At 39.5% G+C, this 20,162-nt stretch overlaps 1 protein-coding gene across 2 annotated transcripts in view; it reads left to right on the top strand.

Moving 5' to 3' along the window:
- LOC139447629 (ras-related protein Rab6) overlaps window positions 1–19,592 on the top strand; it is a 52,762-nt gene extending 33,170 nt beyond the window's left edge. The window contains exon 8 of one of the 2 annotated variants that reach the window (XM_071229040.1): window positions 12,916–19,592. In XM_071229040.1, the coding sequence (XP_071085141.1) occupies window positions 12,916–12,983 (68 nt within the window). In that variant the 3' untranslated portion in view covers window positions 12,984–19,592. Of the gene's footprint in view, window positions 1–3,965; window positions 11,142–12,915 lie in introns of those variants that run through there. The other variant, XM_071229039.1, reaches the window with a different exon arrangement.
- Window positions 19,593–20,162: the final 570 nt, after the last annotated feature.

The raw sequence follows: 20,162 nt of genomic DNA, 5'->3' as shown, positions 1-20,162 counted from the left end.
CGTAGATAAATTCCATGTGGTTCCATGCGGAAGCCTAAATGCCAAAATAATCCCTCGGTTTGACAATCAAATGACATGGAATCACTTGCAATATATTTAGTTATTCAGTTGAATCCCAAAGCAATGTTTGATTATTAAGAGCAGCTTGTACAATGTTTTGACACATTGTACAGGTACAAATTTGCATACATAACCTTTTGAGAGCAGAAGTCCTATGGCCTGGTCAGATTCAGGTAAGACTTGTACAGCTTGATTTTTATTTTGTGTGTGACATGTCAAGGAAAAGACCTTCTTGGGAAAATTTGTTATATAATTGTCATTCGACAATGACATTTTCAAGCTTTTCCATGAGTTGTGTTTGCTCTAAGTAAATCTTTTATTGCAACTTCAAACACACTGACTACTAAGCTGTCTGGCTGTAATAATTCTCTGTATGTCACATACCCTGTGTGATAATTAATTTTAAGTATTTGTGGTTGGCTGTGATTAAAATGTTTTTATTTTTCCATATTTACTTAATGAAGCTCCTATTTCCAGTCCCAGGCTTATCATTGAGAGTTTGTGATGTCCTGTGGTGTTACATGTGTAGTGTACAAGTGTCTTGTAAAGCATTTTACTCCCAATCCATCTCATGGTTCAGTATAAATATTATATAGGGGGCTCTGTGTTGGGGGACGAGTGGTTTTGGCATTAGATTTTCCTCTGGAAAAACTGGGCTTTCTTCCAAAGACACATTAGCTACTCGGTTGAAAGTTTCATGCCCTAAGATTGACCTACAAAGTCTCGACTCTCATGCTCTAACATTGAGCTACAAAATCACAAATTTCATTCCCTAACATAGAGCTACGACATTGTAAATCAGACGCCCTAACATTGAGCTACAAAATCACAAATTTCATTCCCTAACATAGAGCTACGACATTGTAAATCAGATGCCCTAACATTTAGCTACGAAGGCGTAAATCTGATGCCCTAACATTTAGCTACGAAGGCGTAAATCTGATGCCCTAACATAGAGCTACAAAATCGTAAATCAGATGCCTTAACATTTAGCTACGAAGTCGTAAATCTGATGCCCTAACATTTAGCTACGAAGGCGTAAATCTGATGCCCTAAGGTAGAGCTACGACGTCGTAAATCTGACGCCCTAACATTTAGCTACGAAGTCATAAATCTGATACCCTAACATAGAGCTACGACGTTGTAAATCTCAAGCCCTAACATTTAGCAGCTAAGTTGTAAATCTCGAGCCCTAACAGAGCTATTAAGTCGTTAATCCCAAGCCCTAACATAGAGCTACGAAGTCCTAAATCTCAAGCCCTAACATGGAGTTTTGATATTCATCAACTTTTTACACTAGTCCAGGGTCAGTTAGACCATCATGGTCAAGTGGAAATGCCTTAGTGCAGACAGCAACAGATCTATGGTTCAATCCCCTCACAGCGTCATAACAAACAGCATTAAAAGATGGTATTTGTTGTTACCCTGTCTGGCGCTCAGCAATAAGGGTATCAAACGAAGACTGGTCGGCTAGGAATCAGTATACTGCATTTGATTGTGGTATTCATGTTAAACTGCAGCATGGTATCTCAGTGGGCCTAGCACTATACAACCGACATTTGTCCGGACTATTTGAAGCAGCCACACACACACACACACACACACACACGTACACACACGTGCGTTCAACCCTATTCCTTTGGGTCTGTTGATATATTGCTGCAACAGCGTTGAATATAAACAGGACCCTACTGACATATGCTGGCAATATTTTCAAAAAGCAAGTTCAATGTAGAAGGCTGCTTGCCCTATTCAGAGACCATATGGTCTCTGCCCTTTTGAACTAATTTCAGTTCTGGGTGAGCATTCATTGTCAAAGGGAGGTAACTCTGGGTTGTCTCAGCTGAGAATGACAAATTGATTTCATATCATGAAATTTAGAGATATGGATGGACATGTATGTCTGATAGATGGTACATGAATATAGGAACACACTGAATTGCAGTTGCTATGGTAACTTACTTACTTCGTCTCGGCTTGACAAACCCTCCCTTTACACCTGTGACCTCTCACTGAAAGAGCCACCAGCCAACACCAGTCTTTCAAAGTCATGAACTGAAAATCAATTACACGGAGCTTTTCCAAGGGAATGTAGGAAATCACAGACCAATAATTATCACAGAATTTCCAGGGAATATTGGGAGCTACAGACCATTAATTCACAGAGCATTTCCCAGGAAATGTAGGTAGTCACAGACCATTAATTCACGGAGCATTTCCCAGGTAGGGTAGGTAGTCACAGACCATTAATTCACAGAGCATTTCCCAGGGAGGGTAGGTAGTCACAGACCATTAATTCACAGAGCATTTCCCAGGGAGGGTAGGTAGTCACAGACCATTAATTCACAGAGCATTTCCCAGGGAGGGTAGGTAGTCACAGACCATTAATTCACGGAGCATTTCCAGGGAGGGTAGGTAGTCACAGACCATTAATTCACGGAGCATTTCCCAGGGAGGGTAGGAAGTCACAGACCATTAATTCACAGAGCATTTCCCAGGGAGGGTAGGTAGTCACAGACCATTAATTCACGGAGCATTTCCCAGGGAGGGTAGGAAGTCACAGACCATTAATTCACAGAGCATTTCCCAGGGAGGGTAGGAAGTCACAGACCATTAATTCACAGAGCATTTCCCAGGGAGGGTAGGTAGTCACAGACCATTAATTCACGGAGCATTTCCCAGGGAGGGTAGGAAGTCACAGACCATTAATTCACAGAGCATTTCCCAGGGAGGGTAGGTAGTCACAGACCATTAATTCACGGAGCATTTCCTAGGGAGGGTAGGTAGTCAGAGACCTGTTATTCTCAGGACTTATCACAGCTAAAGAACACTATCATTCTTTGTTTCCAGAAACCATTATTTGATATTACATGCCTGTAGTTAATTTGAAAGTGCGATTGTGTGCCAACCAGTCCATGGTATTGATCATCCACGACATCTTCATAGACTCTTTCTGCACCTGTTGTCCTGCATGCTAACTCACTGCTTGAATGTCCTTGTGCTATCTTCTCTCTGTGTCGGAGGTGCTGGTTGTATTAATTAACTGGTATATATACTGTATATTCTTGAGTATAGTGCACACTTTTTACCCCAAAAACACAGCTGTGTAGAAGGGGGTGTGCATTATACACACCATAATGAGTTTTGATGTTTTTTCCCCCAACGCAAAGACATTGCCGTGAGCATGTAACCCTGGAAATACCATGTCAACAAATCCGTACAGGAGTACACAATATAATCTTGTAATTACACTGTCTGGTTATAAAAAGTGTTCATTGTATATCTGGACTTACGTTTGTACTCAAATTTGTACTGACCAAGTTTCTAATCACCCGTTCGTTTACCGGAATTCAGTAATTTTTTCTGCAAATAATATTCGATTTATTTTTTTCAAAAATACTGAATCTGCTTAAGGAGGGTGGTCATTTTACTTTGGTACGCACTATACTCAAGAAAATACGGTAGTATAACAATGGTTATAGGTTGAAAATTCACCTCTCAGACAGTACAAAGGGAAATATATAGCTGCTTGATATAAAAGAACAATATGGTCTATGATGTTTTTAATGAAATCGAATAATTCAGAAAAGTCTTCTTTTCAAATTTGTACTTAGCATTGCTTTGTGGCAAAGTTTGTATGTCACCCAAGTAAAAAATAGTCCATCGTCTCCAGGTTATTTGTAATATTAATTTCTGAAAGAATTAAAAAAAAAAGCTGTCAAATTAACTTCACTTTTGTAAGTTACATAAGTCTTTTTGATACTTTGTTTGAGTTTTGATCCTGAGACTGGAAACAGAGGCTTTTAGATGCTTGATTAAATTAATGTAATTCTTTTCTACTTTTAGTTAATTTATTGGATTAATTGCTATGATTTGATTGAGTTTGACACCTTAACCCTCCCCAGTGACTGAGGTCAAACTGAAGGAGACGCCGGCCGAGCCTCAGACACAAGAAGGAGGCTGTGCATGCTAGATGTGTCGCTGTTTCTCATTGGCTACTCTATTTGTATGAGCTGTAACCATTGGATGTATTTTTGTATATAGAATCACTGATTTCATTGGCCACTCAGTTTTGTATAAACTGTTATCATTGGTTGTATTTTTGTACATAGCTCAAAATGAAGGAAAGCAAGAAATAATGAGATCATTCTTTTCCAAACTTCAAGACTGTCAAACGATTCTTTTTGAAGATGACTATAAGTATGTGGGTAGAATCTTAAATAGTTCAAGAATATTATTATTAGTTTAATATTGTCCGCAAGATCTATGCAAATGTTTAAGAAAATCTGAAATGCTCACAATTTTCAGATATGAGCTCTCTAGTTTCTCATAACAATATGAAGTCGACCATTGAAACTGTATTTTCTCTGCTGTTCTCCTGACAAAGCAATATCTAAATTAGCTTCAACCTGTCCTCAAATTCTTGTTGAAAATCTAAACTTTTGTACTATTATATTTAAAAAAGGATTTTGATGTTTGTCTAATTTTCGTTTCACTGAAAGATATATTTATGTGATTATTAATCTTACCTGATTGTGACTTTCACAATGATAATGCTAAACCCATGTACCTCACTGTCACCACACTGGGTAGTACACTGGGTAGTGCAGTGGGTAGTGTGTTCACCTAGCAGCACACAGACCTGGGTTTGTGCCCAACACACTCTCTCACTTTGCAGGTATTCGAACTAAAACTGAATGACCCATTTCTTGCTCTTCTTTATTGTCTAACAAGTTTGCCAGTGATGTGTTTTGAATGTGTGTATTTTAACATCAAAATTTGCCTCTAACTGTTGTACAGTTGTATGCTTTGATTGGAACCGATGACCATGTCCATTTTCTGTAACACCCTTACTTTAACATAGACTTTCCAGGGTGCCAATGTACAAAACAACCTTAGGGCTACGACTGGTGTAAGTCTACATTAGGTTATTGAAGCTACAATCAACTTAGTGCTAAGATCGCTTTGTACGATGGCACCTAGGATCTTAGCACTAAGATGACTTTATGGTGCAGGGTGTCATTGTACAAAACAACCTTAGGGCTACGACTGTCGTAAATCTATGTTATAGTGTGGGAGTTACGACACCTTAGCGCCAAGGTCGCTTTGTACAATGGCACCCAGGATCTTAGCACTAAGATGACTTTATGGTACAGGGTGTCATTGTACAAAACAACCTTAGGGCTACGATTGTCGTAAATCTATGTTATAGTGTGGGAGTTACGACACCTTAGCGCCAAGGTCGCTTTGTACAATGGCACCCAGGATCTTAGCACCAAGATGACTTTATTGTACAGGGTGTCGTTGTACAAAACAACCTTAGGGCTACAACTGTCGTAGATCTATGTTATAGTGTGGGAGTTATGACACCTTAGCGCTAAGGTCGCTTTGTACAGCAGCACCCAAGGCTGAGTAGTTCTGATAAGGCACTGGACTATAGAGAAGCATGGACATGCACAGATGAGTGAACCTCTAATCCTGTCAAGATTCCACTGCAATTCTAGGCGAAGATGCTTGTTGTAAGAGGCGACTAACGGGATCGGGTGGTCAGGCTCGCTGACTTGGTTGATGCATGTCATTGATCCCAATGGTGTGGATCGATGCTCATGTTATCAATCATCAATCACTGGATTGTCTGGTCCAGACTCGATTATTTACAGACCGCCGTCATATAGCTGGAATATTGCTGAGTGCAGCGTAAAACAAACCAACCAACCACTGCAGCTCTACTTGTGCTAAGCAGCTGATTGGTGAAACATTTGCCTATTGGTCCATGTCAACCTATGAAAGTCCTACTCCATGGCTATAATTGGAAGATAGAGGAATGGTGAAATGGACAAATGGTCATGTATTCACGTAGTGATGATTATTAATGTTTTGAAATATTTCTTAATTCTTTGGATAGTGAATAGATAATTAATCTGAGTGGAAAGAAGAAGGACTCTGATTTAATATAAAAGAGTTGTCTGTTGGTCCGTGACACAGAAGGTAGTAGCTAGTTCACAACAAGCTTGGCTGCTTGTGAGGCAGTGAAGTAGCTCTGTTGGTACTGGGTTTGCTCTCCCTGCTTAAAGGGCTGGGTTTGATTCCCATGCTTTTTTTAAGCCTGTGATAGTTTGGAAACCCATCAAGGCTGTAAGCTATGACAAATATTTGACGAGTGGCTCACCACAATATAGGATGTCTTCGTGGAAACATAACAATACAGATTCACTGACATACTGGCACACAGACTAGAAATGTACAATCAATGGCTCTGATCCACAAAGCGTTCAATAACGCTACGACAGTTGTAGTTGTATGTTAAACAGTACAGTTAGGATTATCGCACTGTCAACACTGCCGATCACACAATGATTGTCGCGCTACAACTAACATATCCTATACTTTAACACAGACTTAGACAGTCATTGTGTTACATTCGCTTTCTGATATAGGGCCCTTGTTTAGTCATGCATCTCTAGAGGATTGATAACACCTCTAAACTGAGGTTACAATTATCGTATTGTCAACACTGCGGATCACACAATGATCGTAGCACTACAACTAACATATCCTATACTTTAACACAGACTTAGACAGTCATTGTGTTACATTCGCTTTCTGATATAGGGCCCTTGTTTAGTCATGCATCTCTAGAGGATTGATAACACCTCTAAACTGAGGTTACAATTATCGTATTGTCAACACTGCGGATCACACAATGATCGTAGCACTACAACTAACATATCCTATACTTTAACACAGACTTACGACAGTCGTAGTGTTACATTCGCTTTCTGAAATAGGGCCCTTGTTTTGTCATGCATCTCTATAGAGGATTGATAATACCTCAAAACTGAGGGGACCAAGACCAACAAGATGAGGGAGCAAGCCGTGTAATGATGTAGTGGGGCACATGCAAGTCCAGTCACACTTTTCCCGTCATTTGCAATGGACGTTGTAGTACAGGAGAGGTTGTAACTCTGCATGTTAATTGTATTGGTAGTGTTGCATTTATTCATATATATTAAGTTATTTTCCAATTATTATTTGTGTAAGGGTGTAGATATGGGATATGATTTAATTGTGTATATAGTATGTTTTGTAACCACACAAGGAATTGTTATTCAACATTGCAATCTCATTAAAATCAGATCTAGGTTCTCGCTGCCGCTAAACAAAGATCTGAGGACATCCTATTACATGTCACATCAGAATGACCTGTCGCGAACTTTGACCATCCACTGAAATGACTAACAAGAAGTCAACATCAGCCTATTAGAAAGCAGCTCTCTCGAGCTTTACGGCACTCAATTCAACCTGGTGACTTCCATTTCAGACGCCGCTTGAAAAATATGTTGACACAGTTTTCGATTAAAAAATTTAAAACTGAACAAACAAACATTCCGGAATGTCTAATATGTGGTTGATATTGTATGGCAGTGCTTCCCTCGTACTGTGCAACGCCTCCTCAGTTCAAATGTTTCTCCCAGGGAAGCCAGAGATAGACGATAATTTTGACGGAATCAGTCGTACGGGCCGTAACTGTCGTTCTGAATACCCCATGTTAACGTTTTCGAGGTTGCATGTTTAGAAAACACATTCAGGCTTGCTGACTTGGTTGATGCATGTCATCGATCCCAGTTGCGTGGATCACTGCTCATGATGTCAATCACTGGATTGTCTAGCCCAGACTCGATTATTTACAGACTGCCGTCATATAGCTGAAATACTGCTGAGTGCGCCGTTAAACAACAAACAAACAAGCAAAGAAAACACATTCATGACTTTCAAGCAACGCTTTGATGAAAGGTCATTCTGACGTGACCCGTAATGGGATGTCCTCAAATCTTTGTTTAGCGATAGTGAGAACTAAGATTTGATTTTAATGAGATTGTTCAACTATGATGATTATGTACTACTTAGTAAAGGATTTATGAGCGGCAAGAGAAAAGTTGGTTTGTATTAAAGTACTGTTTTTTGGCAGCTGATTTTTTTAAGCATTAGTAATTTGTCTTTCTGAAATTCTGTAAATGGGGAAACTAAGCTTTTATGCTAATTTGGAGCTGTTGATATACATTGGAAGGATATTAAGGAACTTTTTTTTAATGCCATGAGCATTACGGTATTGTTTGGCAGTGGATTCAACGCTCCAGGTAATGTTAATTAACAGAGTGATATGTTTTGTTGATAAGAATAATTTTCATTGAACACAGCTGGAGACATTATTCTGGGGCGAGGGATAGCCTTGTTGTTGAAGCGTTCATTCGCCATGCTAAGGGCCAGGTTCGAATCTCATCATTCCAGAAGTCGAATCCTTTGTGTCCCCTGCCATGATATTGCAGGAATAGTTCTAAAAGCTGTGTAAAACCACTTGAATGCTGTCAGAACATGACAGAACCACACAGAATATCCAGCTGCTCTTGTTTCTTGGCTGTTAGCATTGGGCGTGGCTTCTACCAAACACAAAAATATTAAGGGATTCTTTGACACAGTACTTAGTCATATACACATTCTGATTAGTTTGTCATGTTTTTGCACGTGAAATTAATCAAATGAGGGACAAGACTACAGAATTGTGTTGTAAAGGGTTGTGTGATGTAGGGTTGAGTGACAGTGGGACAGGATAGGGCTGATAGCTCACTCAAATATATCCGCAACGGTGTTGTTTTGTTTTTTTCCTATGCATGTGTGTTTTTTCAAGAGGATGTGCCAGAACTGACTGGTTTGAATAGTGATACATTGATATCTGTACCTTGGAAACAACTAATTACGAAGCAATACTCGAGAAAAATGTTATGATTGAGTAATTTGAGTATGGATGGTAAATGGCTAGTTTTTGTTTATCACATTTCCACATTTGGCATCACATACTTTTTCTTTTGTCATTTTCCCATCTTGAAGCATTTTTTTAATTAAAACTAAGACATGTAACTTAAATGTCTTATTTATTTATTATTTCAGTAATTATTGTCGGTGCATAATCGGCATTCTTATCCTCAGTGAGAGCAGAGCGAACAAAGTGAATGATTTGCTAAATTACACAATATTACCAATAAATGAAGACAAGAAATGACATAGAAGTACAACTACCGGTACCTAGTACATGTTCAAATAAATTGCTTGCTTAATTAAAGACAACAAATTTGACTAATAAATACAATTGTTTGAGAAGGAGTACTATGTACATGTTCAACAAATCACTTAGAAGTACAACTCAACTGTTTGGTTTATGTCGGATATGTTTAAAGGACCCATGCTACTTCTTAGTTTCTTGGGTGGGCACGGGCGGCCCAGTCATCTAAGGCGTCACGATTCGCGGTGCAGAGTTGCGTCCAGAGACACCAGAAACCTATGATTGTGGGTTCGAATCCTAGTTCGCCCTGATTATGTTTCTAGGCTTGTCAGCACCATACCCGAGCTGGTGGGTTTCACCGAAGTGGTAAACATCTGAGACCTACATCACTTGGGGTTCTCCTCCCACATTAAACTGACACGCCGCGTAATACTATTAAAAGAAGCGTCAAACCAAACTCATTCACTCTTAGACTCTTGAGTTTTACCTTTTAAAGTCAGTTTTCTAGTTTAGTGTTGATAGTGCGGCAGTAATTTGTGAATTGTTGCATAGTAATATATATCAAATTATCACATGGGAACTGTATTAGCTCAATAAAAAGTGTCACGTCTTTACATGCAATAACTTCGAATCATTTCATGGGATAAATTGTGTACAGGAGGGTGTGAACGATTTAGGATATGCCTGATCACTCCTAGGTTGTCTTTGCTCATTTGGTATCGCTGATGTTGTTTGTTTGTTTGTTGATTAATGCCTCAGTCAGCAATATTCCAAGTATACGACGACGGTCTGTAAATAACAGAAAACAAAACCATGGGGTCTGAAGAATTTTTAGTGTGATAATTCCTAGGTTATCTCCTTATTTGGAAGCTTCATTTTGGGTGTGCACGCGTAGTTGAACATCTCGGTCAGACCTTTACCCTTAGATGGTTTAACTTAATAATTAGATGCCAATATACTCTCCTACCAGTAGACGTTATTCATTAAACTTCTGTCCGATAGTGTTTCTCTATTGCTTGTTGCTGTAAGTGTAAACTGCACTTCCCACTTGGGTTACAATTCAACACAGATGAAGCTCTGTAAGGAAAAAACGGATTGCATCGATCGGTTGTATGTCGGGTGTGTTCTGGGAGTACAACTTGCACATTTTCACTTTTAACAAACCATTATGAAGGAAGTTGTATGTCATTTTGTTACGTTCACGAAGTTTTCGGTAATATTGCATATAGGGTGAGCCTGTAGCAGTGATGTATATAACTAAGGATGCTTTAAGCAAGTGTCTGCAGCAGATTGTCTCTTCCCAGTTGTGTAAAGATGCTTCTACATCGAAATTTGGTTAAAAGGTGTTCAGAAAAAAGTTCCAAAAATGTTCATACTTGGCCGAGTCTTAATTAAGTTTTGTTTTTTTACAATTGATTTGTTGGTTATCCAGTACAAATTGTTAATTTATTTCATCATTATGTTATGCAAATATGCGGGTGGTCGGGTAGCCTAGTGGTTAATGCGTTCGCTCGTCACGCCGAAGACCCGGGTTCGATTCCCGACATGGGTACAATGTGTGAAGCCCATTTCTGGTGTCCCCCGCCGTGATATTGCTGGAATATTGCTAAAAGCTGTGTAAAACCAAACTCACTCACTATGCAAATATGCTGTAGCAGTGAGTACATCATGGGGAAAGGTGTTAATTTAAACTGAGTGTGAAATCAGAAAGAAACGATGAGTAGTTTTAAGTATTCTATGTTAAGCTTTATATCTCCCCATGGTTATAACCTTTATATCATCCCAGGTGGGAGGGATGCAGTGTGTTGAGATTATCTGAAATATATTTGATATATTCTAGTATAAAACCTGTAAATCAATATTTGCGACGAGGAACTTTGTGCGACAGACACTTGTCCTTATGAGGTCTAACTGTGGTATGATGGTTATTATACACTGGCATGCTGTCCAATGGCATGTAGCATTGTATGTTGCCATGCTTTTATATCAAATAAAATGGAATCTGACTTGTGTTTTTGTTGTTATTATTGTACAGGATCTCCCTTTGTGTCTCCATTCTGTTGTAGATATTTTATCAATGAGGTTTTAGTCTTTACTATTGGATATGTGACTTCAACGCCAAAGAATCATCAGTCTTGATTATCTGCTAAGACAGATTCCACAGGGCGTATTGGTGATTAATATTATATGAATTAATCAATGAATATCAATGACGACACCGGGTGTTTGTGAAAAGTGTTGTATGACCTGTTCTGCCAGTAGTACCTGTCACTTGCACAATTTAATTTACACAGTAAGTGCCAGTTGGTATGTAGGTGTGAATTCCTTGTAGAGGTCATTAACCAGTTCCACTGAAAACTATTTTTGGAATTGACAGTAAGAAATCTGATCCCATCTTTAAGTATTTATTAAGTGTTGATTTACTCAACAGGACATAAGGCATGTTATCCATTGTCCATCCACCTTTGACAGAAATCAATGGATTTTAACCTAATCTGGCTTTATAAAAGTCAAGATAGGTTAGACAACAAATTAAGTCAATATTAAAGGTCAAAGGTCACATGAGGTCTAGAATTGGCCTGAAACAGGTCATTGATTGTGACCATATTAGGTGGTGCCTCAAACAAGAGAAATTTAAGAACCAGATAACTTTGTCTGTGAAATGTCAAAATTTACATGATAATGGCTAAACATATGCCAATCAATTTTGACCACATGAAAGACCATTTGATATCCAGCCAGAGAGGTCAATGATAACGAGGTCATCATAGCAAGGTCAGTGATAAGGTCATCTTAGCAAGGTCAGTGATAAGGTCATCTTAGCAAGGTCAGTGATAAGGTCATCATAGCAAGGTCAGTGATAACAAGGTCATCATAGCAAGGTCAGTGATATTAGGTCATCATAGCAAGGTGAATGGTAACAAGGTCACAGCAAGGTCAGTCATAGCAAGGTCATAGCAAGGTCAGCGATAGCAAGGCCAAAGTGGACATGACAAACATGTAAAACCTAGGTTGGTTTCTCTATGATAAATTTACGTATAATTTTTGAATATTTTTTAGGTCACAGATATTTGATATTGACAGGAAATGGCTTGACTCTCATTTCTTGAAAGCATCATGATTATGTTGGATGAAAATAGATCAAATTGAACCTGTAAACATAAATCAGATTATTTCTATATGAACTTATCAATGTAAACACCATTATAGGTCACATGACGGGTTAAATGGCTTTGATTGGTTAAGAATTATATACATATTGGTTTAGGACAACCTCAACTTGTATATATGAAATATTGATTGACAGAACAGGTATAAATAGCCAGATTTGGCCAGAAATTAAGATGGTGTGAGATGAGACACATACCAATTGAGCACAAATCCAAAATAATATCTGTTTGTAGTAGTTGCAGGCAAGTAGTATTTCAGACCCTGACTACCCGTGAATATCTGGGGTAGAATAAGTCTTCAGCAACCCATGCTTGCCATAAAAGGCGACTATGCTTGTCGTAAGAGGCAACTAACGGGATCGGGTGGTCAGGCTCACTGACTTGGTTGATGTGTGTCATCGTATCCCTACTTCGTGGATCGATGCTCATGATATCAATCACTGGATTGTCTGGTCCAGACTCGATTATTTACAGACCGCCGTCATATAGCTGGAATATTGCTGAGAGCGATGTTAAACAACAATCAAAATCAGACCCTGACATGCATTGACAAATTCTTGTTTTCAGTGATGCCCTTAGGAGTAAATGAATCGTATCTATCTGCTTTTATTCCTTGACTGGTACAAGATATTGAACTGGAGCCACTGAAGCCCCCAATAGACCATGCAGAGGCAGAGGGGGGTTGCTCTTGCTAGCCTACTCTCGCCTTGTGATGTCATCACCAAATCAACCAATCGCCATTTGCGTTTCATCTCCACCATCGGTCCATGATGCCCTGGTGAGGGTGGGCCGTTATGTCCGCTATATTTGACAGCATCAGCAGTATCCATAACCATGTGACAAGTCATGTGATGATGTTGTGCTTGCTGTGATGTTTGTTCTGACAATATAAGTTCCGTCTTGCACACAGGTCAGCACAGCTTACATAGGTTTTGTTTCCGATTGGTCCGATGTTGGTGGATATGGTCTTGTGCAGACAGTTGTGCTGTATTCTCTGTATGGTCTTGGAGATAGTTGACATGGTTTAATAAAATAAGTATATTTTGATATTTACATGGTCATTGTGATGTCACAGTGACGTTTGTTGATGTTTTTTACTTCATGCTATGCTGTTTTAAACAATATTACCTTATTCGACGTAATAAGCGCCCAGGGCGGTCTCAAAATTAGAAATAGGGGGCTCTTGTTAGAATATTTTTTTGGTGAAAAAAACAGAGTTGAAAGATAAATTTCGTGGTTTATGCTGACAGCCTGAAGTGTTAATGTACGACAGATATATTTTTCCAGAGTTAAATGCCCATAATTAAGGGTGCATATAACACACGAGTGTGTATTATACGCGAATAAATAAGTCTTGCGTACATTGATCAATAGGAAGGGGTGCTAATTGGGATTGTTCACTAGCCAATATCTTAGCAAATGTCACTGTGGGCGCTTATTAGAGCGTACATTGATCAATAGGAAGGGGTGCTAATTGGGATTGTTCACTAGCCAATATCTTAGCAAATGTCACTGTGGGCGCTTATTAGAGCGGGGCGCTTATTACGTCGAATACGGTAATCTGAAACAATGTGATAATTATTTCCTTTCGACATCATCGCAGAGTATATGATGTTAAGGACGAATTGGAATTTTTTCTGTTTTAAGTATGTACTCAACAATGACAGGTTTGTTTTATCGGGGTCACAGGTGGTTCAGTTGTCTAAGACACCACAATTTTCTGTGCAGAGTTGCGTCCCTTTGGTGTGCCAGAAACTGATCCTCATCGGTTCAAATCCCCGTTTGCCCTGATTATGTTTCTAGGTTTGTCTGCACCAAGCGCCTGCTTGTGGGGTACCCTCGTTAAACGTCTAGGAGAGAAATAGGTATTGATAGACAGTGATGATGATGGCGACACGTTTAGCAGTCAACTTTCATGTCTGACATAATGGGTTGTAACTTCAGTCTGATTGTATCTAGTGATAGTAACATTATGTAATTTGTATTTAATGAACATATTGTCGCTGCCTATTCACATTGGTTGGAAATTATGCTGCATGACCTCTGATTCTTTTGGCATGAAATCGTTTGTGTCGATATCACTATCAAATTACTTTGAATATTAGTCACAGGATCAAGCTCTTTGTTCTTATCTGATGATGACATCACAATCATTTTGGAAGCATTGTTCCCTCACAGTCTGATGACATCATTAGACTAGGACAGCAATGTTATGGAATCCTTGTTTCGTCGGTCAGTTAGATATTACAGATAAATAGCACCAACTGACCAGGACCCATTTGCACCAAGCCATCTTAGCTCTAAGACTATTGTAAGCCTATGTTAAAGTATGGGAGTTACAATCATCTTAGTGCTAAGATCGCTTTGTGGAACGGGGTCCTGGGCCCACTTGCACAAAACGATCATAGCACTAAGACTATTGTAAGCCTATGTTAAAGTATGGGATTGACGATCATCTTAGCGCTAAGATCGCTTTGTGGAACAGGGTCCTGGACATTTCAAGAGGATGGCAGTAACTGGCTGAATAGGACAACTATTCCACACAATATATCTTAGGACACCATCATCATCAACAGCAACAGCAACAGCAACAGCAGCAGCAGCAGCTTCTGAATGTGTAGGCAGATCGGCAAGGTTGGTTCACACAGTGAAAGACTATGCAAGTTATATAGTGTCATGGTTTCACTATTTATGTGACTGTAATGTATTATATAGCTAGGTTAACCTCAGTAGAAACTACTGTTAGACAACTGAGTATGTACTGATTTAGCTGTAGATGAAATATCAAGCACCTGGCCACAAGGATGAAGCACCAGATATCTGCATTTCAGCAGACTCCTTCTTATAGGGTTGGTGAGCAAACAAATATTGCAGTATTTGAGTATAAGTTTCAGAAAGACATAAGCTTTTAATATTTACTTTCCAATTTCAATAAAGATGTTATTTTTTGTTAATGAGACATGGGAATCCAAGGGGTGGGGGGTGAGGAATATTTTCACCAATGCTCTATGTTGAAATTGTAATTGTTTATCATTATATACTAAATTCTATCATTTTCAAGTTTTGATATTTTTGTCCCAAGAGATGCTCTTTGTTGAAATTGTAATTGAGCCATTTTTTTAATATTTTGGTGAAGTACATTAGTGTATTGTTTTGAAGAAAGCATCTAATAGATAGTCATGTTACAGTGATTGACACAGTTTAAATTCCATGTCCTTGATCAAGACTCCAATTTTTAGCTTCCAACTGCCATTACACCAAATATGATTTGTAAAGATGTGTACATTAGTCAGATATACTTTTGTATGTGATGCATTGTTTATATGGGGGTCATGGGTGGCCCAGTCGTCTTAAGGTGCCGCGATTTGCTGTGCAGAGTTGCGTCCCTTTGGCATGCCAGAAACCTATGACTGTGGGTTTGAATCCCGGTTCGCCCGCGATTATGTTTCTAGGTTTGTCTGCACCATACCCGTGCTCGTGGGTTTCACCTGCATCACTTCTTGATTTCCTCCCACATTAAGCTGACACGCAGCGATATAACTGGAATACTGTTGAAAGCGGCGTTAAACCCAACTCACTCACTCACTCACTCATTGTTTATATGTCCTGGGTCATGGAGGATTGTGTTGTTCATGATGTAGATGCCACATCTTCACTGAACACTGTTTGTTGATTTTAACTTGTTGGATCTATCATGTGTATGTTGATTTCACCGGTTATGCTTCACACTGCATGCATGCTTGTTAGAATGACCATGGACTTTACCACCTGTGCCCATCTCACAAAGCAATCTTAGCGCTAAGACGACCGTAAGTCCTGTACTTTAACATTTACTTACAACATTTGTGTTCGGGGGCGGTCGGGTAGCCTAGTGGTAAAAGCGTTCGCTCGTCACGCCGAAGACCCAGGTTCGATTCCGACATGGGTACAATGTGTGAAGCCCATTTCTGGTGTCCCCCGCCGTGATATTGCTGGAATATTGCTAAAAGCTGCGTAAAACCATACTCACTTGCTACAAGACTTGCACTAAGATCACTTTGTGAATTGGAGCCCGTTCTTTTTAAGATTAGGTCTTTGTAGTTAAAGTTAAGTCGGACATTGTGATTAGGGACTGACCATTGGATATCTGGGGGTCTGGGATTTTATCCCCCCAAAATAAGCTGTCCCCAAAAGTTGACTGTTCAAAACAAAACAAAATTGCCTGCCACAAAAATTACATTGGTGCAAGGTGTTTTTCTAAAAATTAAAGACTGCCTCCGTGGTCTAGTGGTAGAGCGTCCACACCCAGATAGGAAGGTTGGGAGTTTACTTGTTGTTACCCTGGCTGGCGTTTTGCATTAAGGTGCTAAAACAAGCACTGGTCGGCTCGGAGTCAGGATACTGTGTCTGAGTGGGGTATTCGTGTTAAACTGGGGCATGATATCTCAGTGGGCTAGCACTATAAATCGGCATCAGTCCGGACTAGTACAAGCAGCCACACACACACACACGTGCATGCATGTCGCTACATAAGTACAATAGTCTTGAATGCAACGTTAAACCCCATTTCACCTCGCATCTAAGTTCTCGCTTTGTCACCTACAAATAAATTCAGGCTCATAGTTTCAAAATAAAAAAGATATCTGCTTTGGTAGCTTTAGCTGAAAATAAATATCTAATCCTGATACAAATCTCAGGCACCCACCACCAAGAATGTCACATGGTCGCTTCCTAAGATTGCAATATTTGTTTAGTGGACCTGTATATTTATTCTGCCACTCTTGTTACCAAGATGTGTTGTTTCTTGACATCTGGAATAATGCTGTGGCAAACGCTTCAACACCAACATAACCAGATGACAGTTGGTCACAAATGTTTTGTTTAATTTTATTAAAAAACTGGTCATTAGTAGTGTGATGTGTTACTGTATGTGTTTCAAATAATGCTTTCACTATTAGCATTCTTCCTATGTCAATAGTGTGTGGCAAGAGTTAAGTCCCTTCACACTATTGGGTGCAAGCTCCTCACAGCGATAGCCCGTTCGCGGAGCTCTCTGTACTATTGCTGCCACCAGTGAAGGCTCCCCACTGTGATAGGTGACCACAACCATGCTTGGAGTTGAACTCCAGCCGCCTGATCGTTCTGTTTACAAACAAGTGATGACTGCAGTGCTGCCGAATACTCGTACCCCTGCTAAATTATTTTCTTTGTCAAGTTGAATTTCTATTTCATGTACTGTATTTTTTAGTAAGAATGTAAGCAAGAAGTTGGTTGATTTTCCGTTATCTGCAATCTCGAACCCATCTGATTATACAGCTACAAACAACAAAGTAAATTCATCTGGAAAACATGGTCAATCGTGAACCATTTCAAAATGAAATATGATGGCATTCCCAAAGACAAACAAAAGTATGAATGTTGCTACATTTGGTGTTAGAGGGCAAATTTCAAGATTCTTGTAATGGCTGCACCCACACTGGTGGCAGCGATGTTGCCAAGTGTAACGAAGGTGTCACCCGCTGTGAAGGAGCTTGTATTGGGTGGCAAGAGTTAATTCCCTTGTCACTAGTGGCAAGAGTTTATTCCCTTGTCACTAGGCAAGAGTTAATTCCCTTGTCACTTGTAGAAAGAGTTAATTCCCTTGTGTCTGATGGTAATCAGGTCATGAATGCACAGCTTTTATAAGTAACCATTGTACATGCTACATTCTACCCTTTGTACATGTTTGTTAATATATTCCATGAACTGTGGGTTTGAAGCTCAGGAATTTCTGCATTTTAATTTGTTTGATTTGTCACAAGTTAGTGTGGCATTTATTAGTAACATGTTTATGTGAACACACATTTCAGTATTTCCCTCTTCAAACCATTCTTCTGCAGTGATGACTTAATTGACTCTTATAACTGTTACGTGGCGGTGGGGTAGCCTAGTGGTTAAAGCGTTTGCTCGTCACGCCAAAGACCTGGGTTCGATTCCCGACATGGGTACAATGTGTGGTGTCCCCCGCAGTGATATTGGTGGAATATTGCTAAAAGCTGCCTAAAATCAAACTCACTCACTCACTCACTCACTTTTAACTGTTATATTGAACTGATCCTAAGCAATTATTTCCGAAAATCTTTTTTCTCTACAGCCATGTTCTGTATCATGTAATGGTGAGATTGCTGATGTGTGTGGTGAGTTGCTCCCCTTGGCCATGACAGGATCTGCTATTTGTGCTCAGACCTGATTTACTATGGCTTATGGTGCATCAGCATGTTTGTATTTAGTGTGGATGAGACTGTTGAATTGATACTCTTGGTATTGCCCATGCTTTCCTAAAGCAAATGCGCCGAGAAAAATGTCTTGGGGTAATTCTTAACAACTTCGCATGCCACATTGTCAGTCGACTTATACAGCTGTTGATACTAGATTTTGATATATCGTCACAGAGACAGCTAAAGGACAAAACCCTTTGTCAAATATTTCATGGTGTATTTGAAGTCTGCATCTCCTGATTACCAGCTGGTTACAAATAGAATAGGAGCCAAGAGGTGTGGAGACAGGTTGTGATGTCTCTAGCCGGCTCTGCTGCCGAACGGAGGCCATTTTGTAAGGACAGTGTGACCTGTGTCATGTGATTGGCAACAGAGATTTCGCAACCGGAAAATGGACAAGCATTTTCCCTTTTTAGCCTTGTTTTCAATACACTGTCACACAACTGCTGGATGCCTTTGATTATCAACCTCAAGTTTAAATGTTTTAGGTTCAAGGTCATAACTTTGTATGTCAGTAATATAGTAAATGTTTATAAATGTGGAGAAATCAAAATTTATCAGCGAACATGGAGGCAGTAAATATATTACAGGTTGAATGAAATCAAAATGTTTTCCCTCTATATTTTTTTTATGATGGTAGTTTTGGTTAGCTGGTGATGTCATGCCCGTCATCACAGTGGGTATGGTAGTACTAGCACTATATCCTTACACAATGGATAGGACATCTTCCCGAGGCAAGAGCGTCCACGAGACTTTTTATCAAAGTCTTGTTTCCACCCTTGCTACATCAAGCTCACTTTCCTGTGCTAAATATGATAGGACTATCGCACATATCGATAGTCCAATCAGAGAAGGGTTCACAAAATCGGTCCACGATTGGTACACCTTTGTATGAAAGTGATTTACCGCTGCCTGTCTTATGTTGACCCGAATATGTCTATTGTCACCAGGGTCGAGTCAAGAAAAGTTTCCTTGATGTGGCTAGGGTAGAAACTAGACTTTTATATGGGCTAATGGACATGCTTGCCTCAGGAAGATGAAATGAGTAGCTTAGATTTAAGTATGTATTGCTTTCATTTTCCAAACAGGAAGATTGTTCATAGGAGCTCAAAGGAACCCTTGGCGTCACCTCGTGGTTTAGACGTTCGCTCGTCACGCCAAAGACCCAGGTTCAATTCCCCACATGGGTGCAATGTGTGAAGCCCATTTCTGGTGTCCCCCACCATGATATTGCTGGAATATTGCGAAAGGGGCCTATACTCACTCACTCAATGATATATGCACTTTCCACTTTCTTTTGACTTCCTATGTGATGTCTAAAGGGTCCTATCAATGAAGCCCATTTCTGGTGTCCCCCGCCATGATGTTGCTGAAATATTGCGAAAAGCTGCGTAAAACCATAATCAATATTTATGTTCCTCCTGAGATGAACACATTTGGCACCAATGTATTTATTTATCGGTTTAAGATCTTTTAGAACATTGAAAAGGTAAGATTGACAATTTATGCAATATGTTGAAAATGAGGAGGTGAATGATTTTAAAAAATTGCACAACAGTTTGTGTATTGAAAGACATGTGTGGCTTGATGTACATGCTTGTGGTTAAGGAATGTTCATTAATGGAAGTGTTTATGCAT

The sequence above is a fragment of the Haliotis cracherodii genome, unplaced genomic scaffold (genome assembly GCF_022045235.1).
Source record: "Haliotis cracherodii isolate W230 unplaced genomic scaffold, xgHalCrac1.p SCAF_7, whole genome shotgun sequence".
Classification (NCBI taxonomy): Eukaryota; Metazoa; Mollusca; class Gastropoda; order Lepetellida; family Haliotidae; genus Haliotis; species Haliotis cracherodii.
The sequence above is the reverse complement of the archived record's forward strand: the minus strand, read 5'-3'. Positions and strand labels throughout refer to the sequence as shown.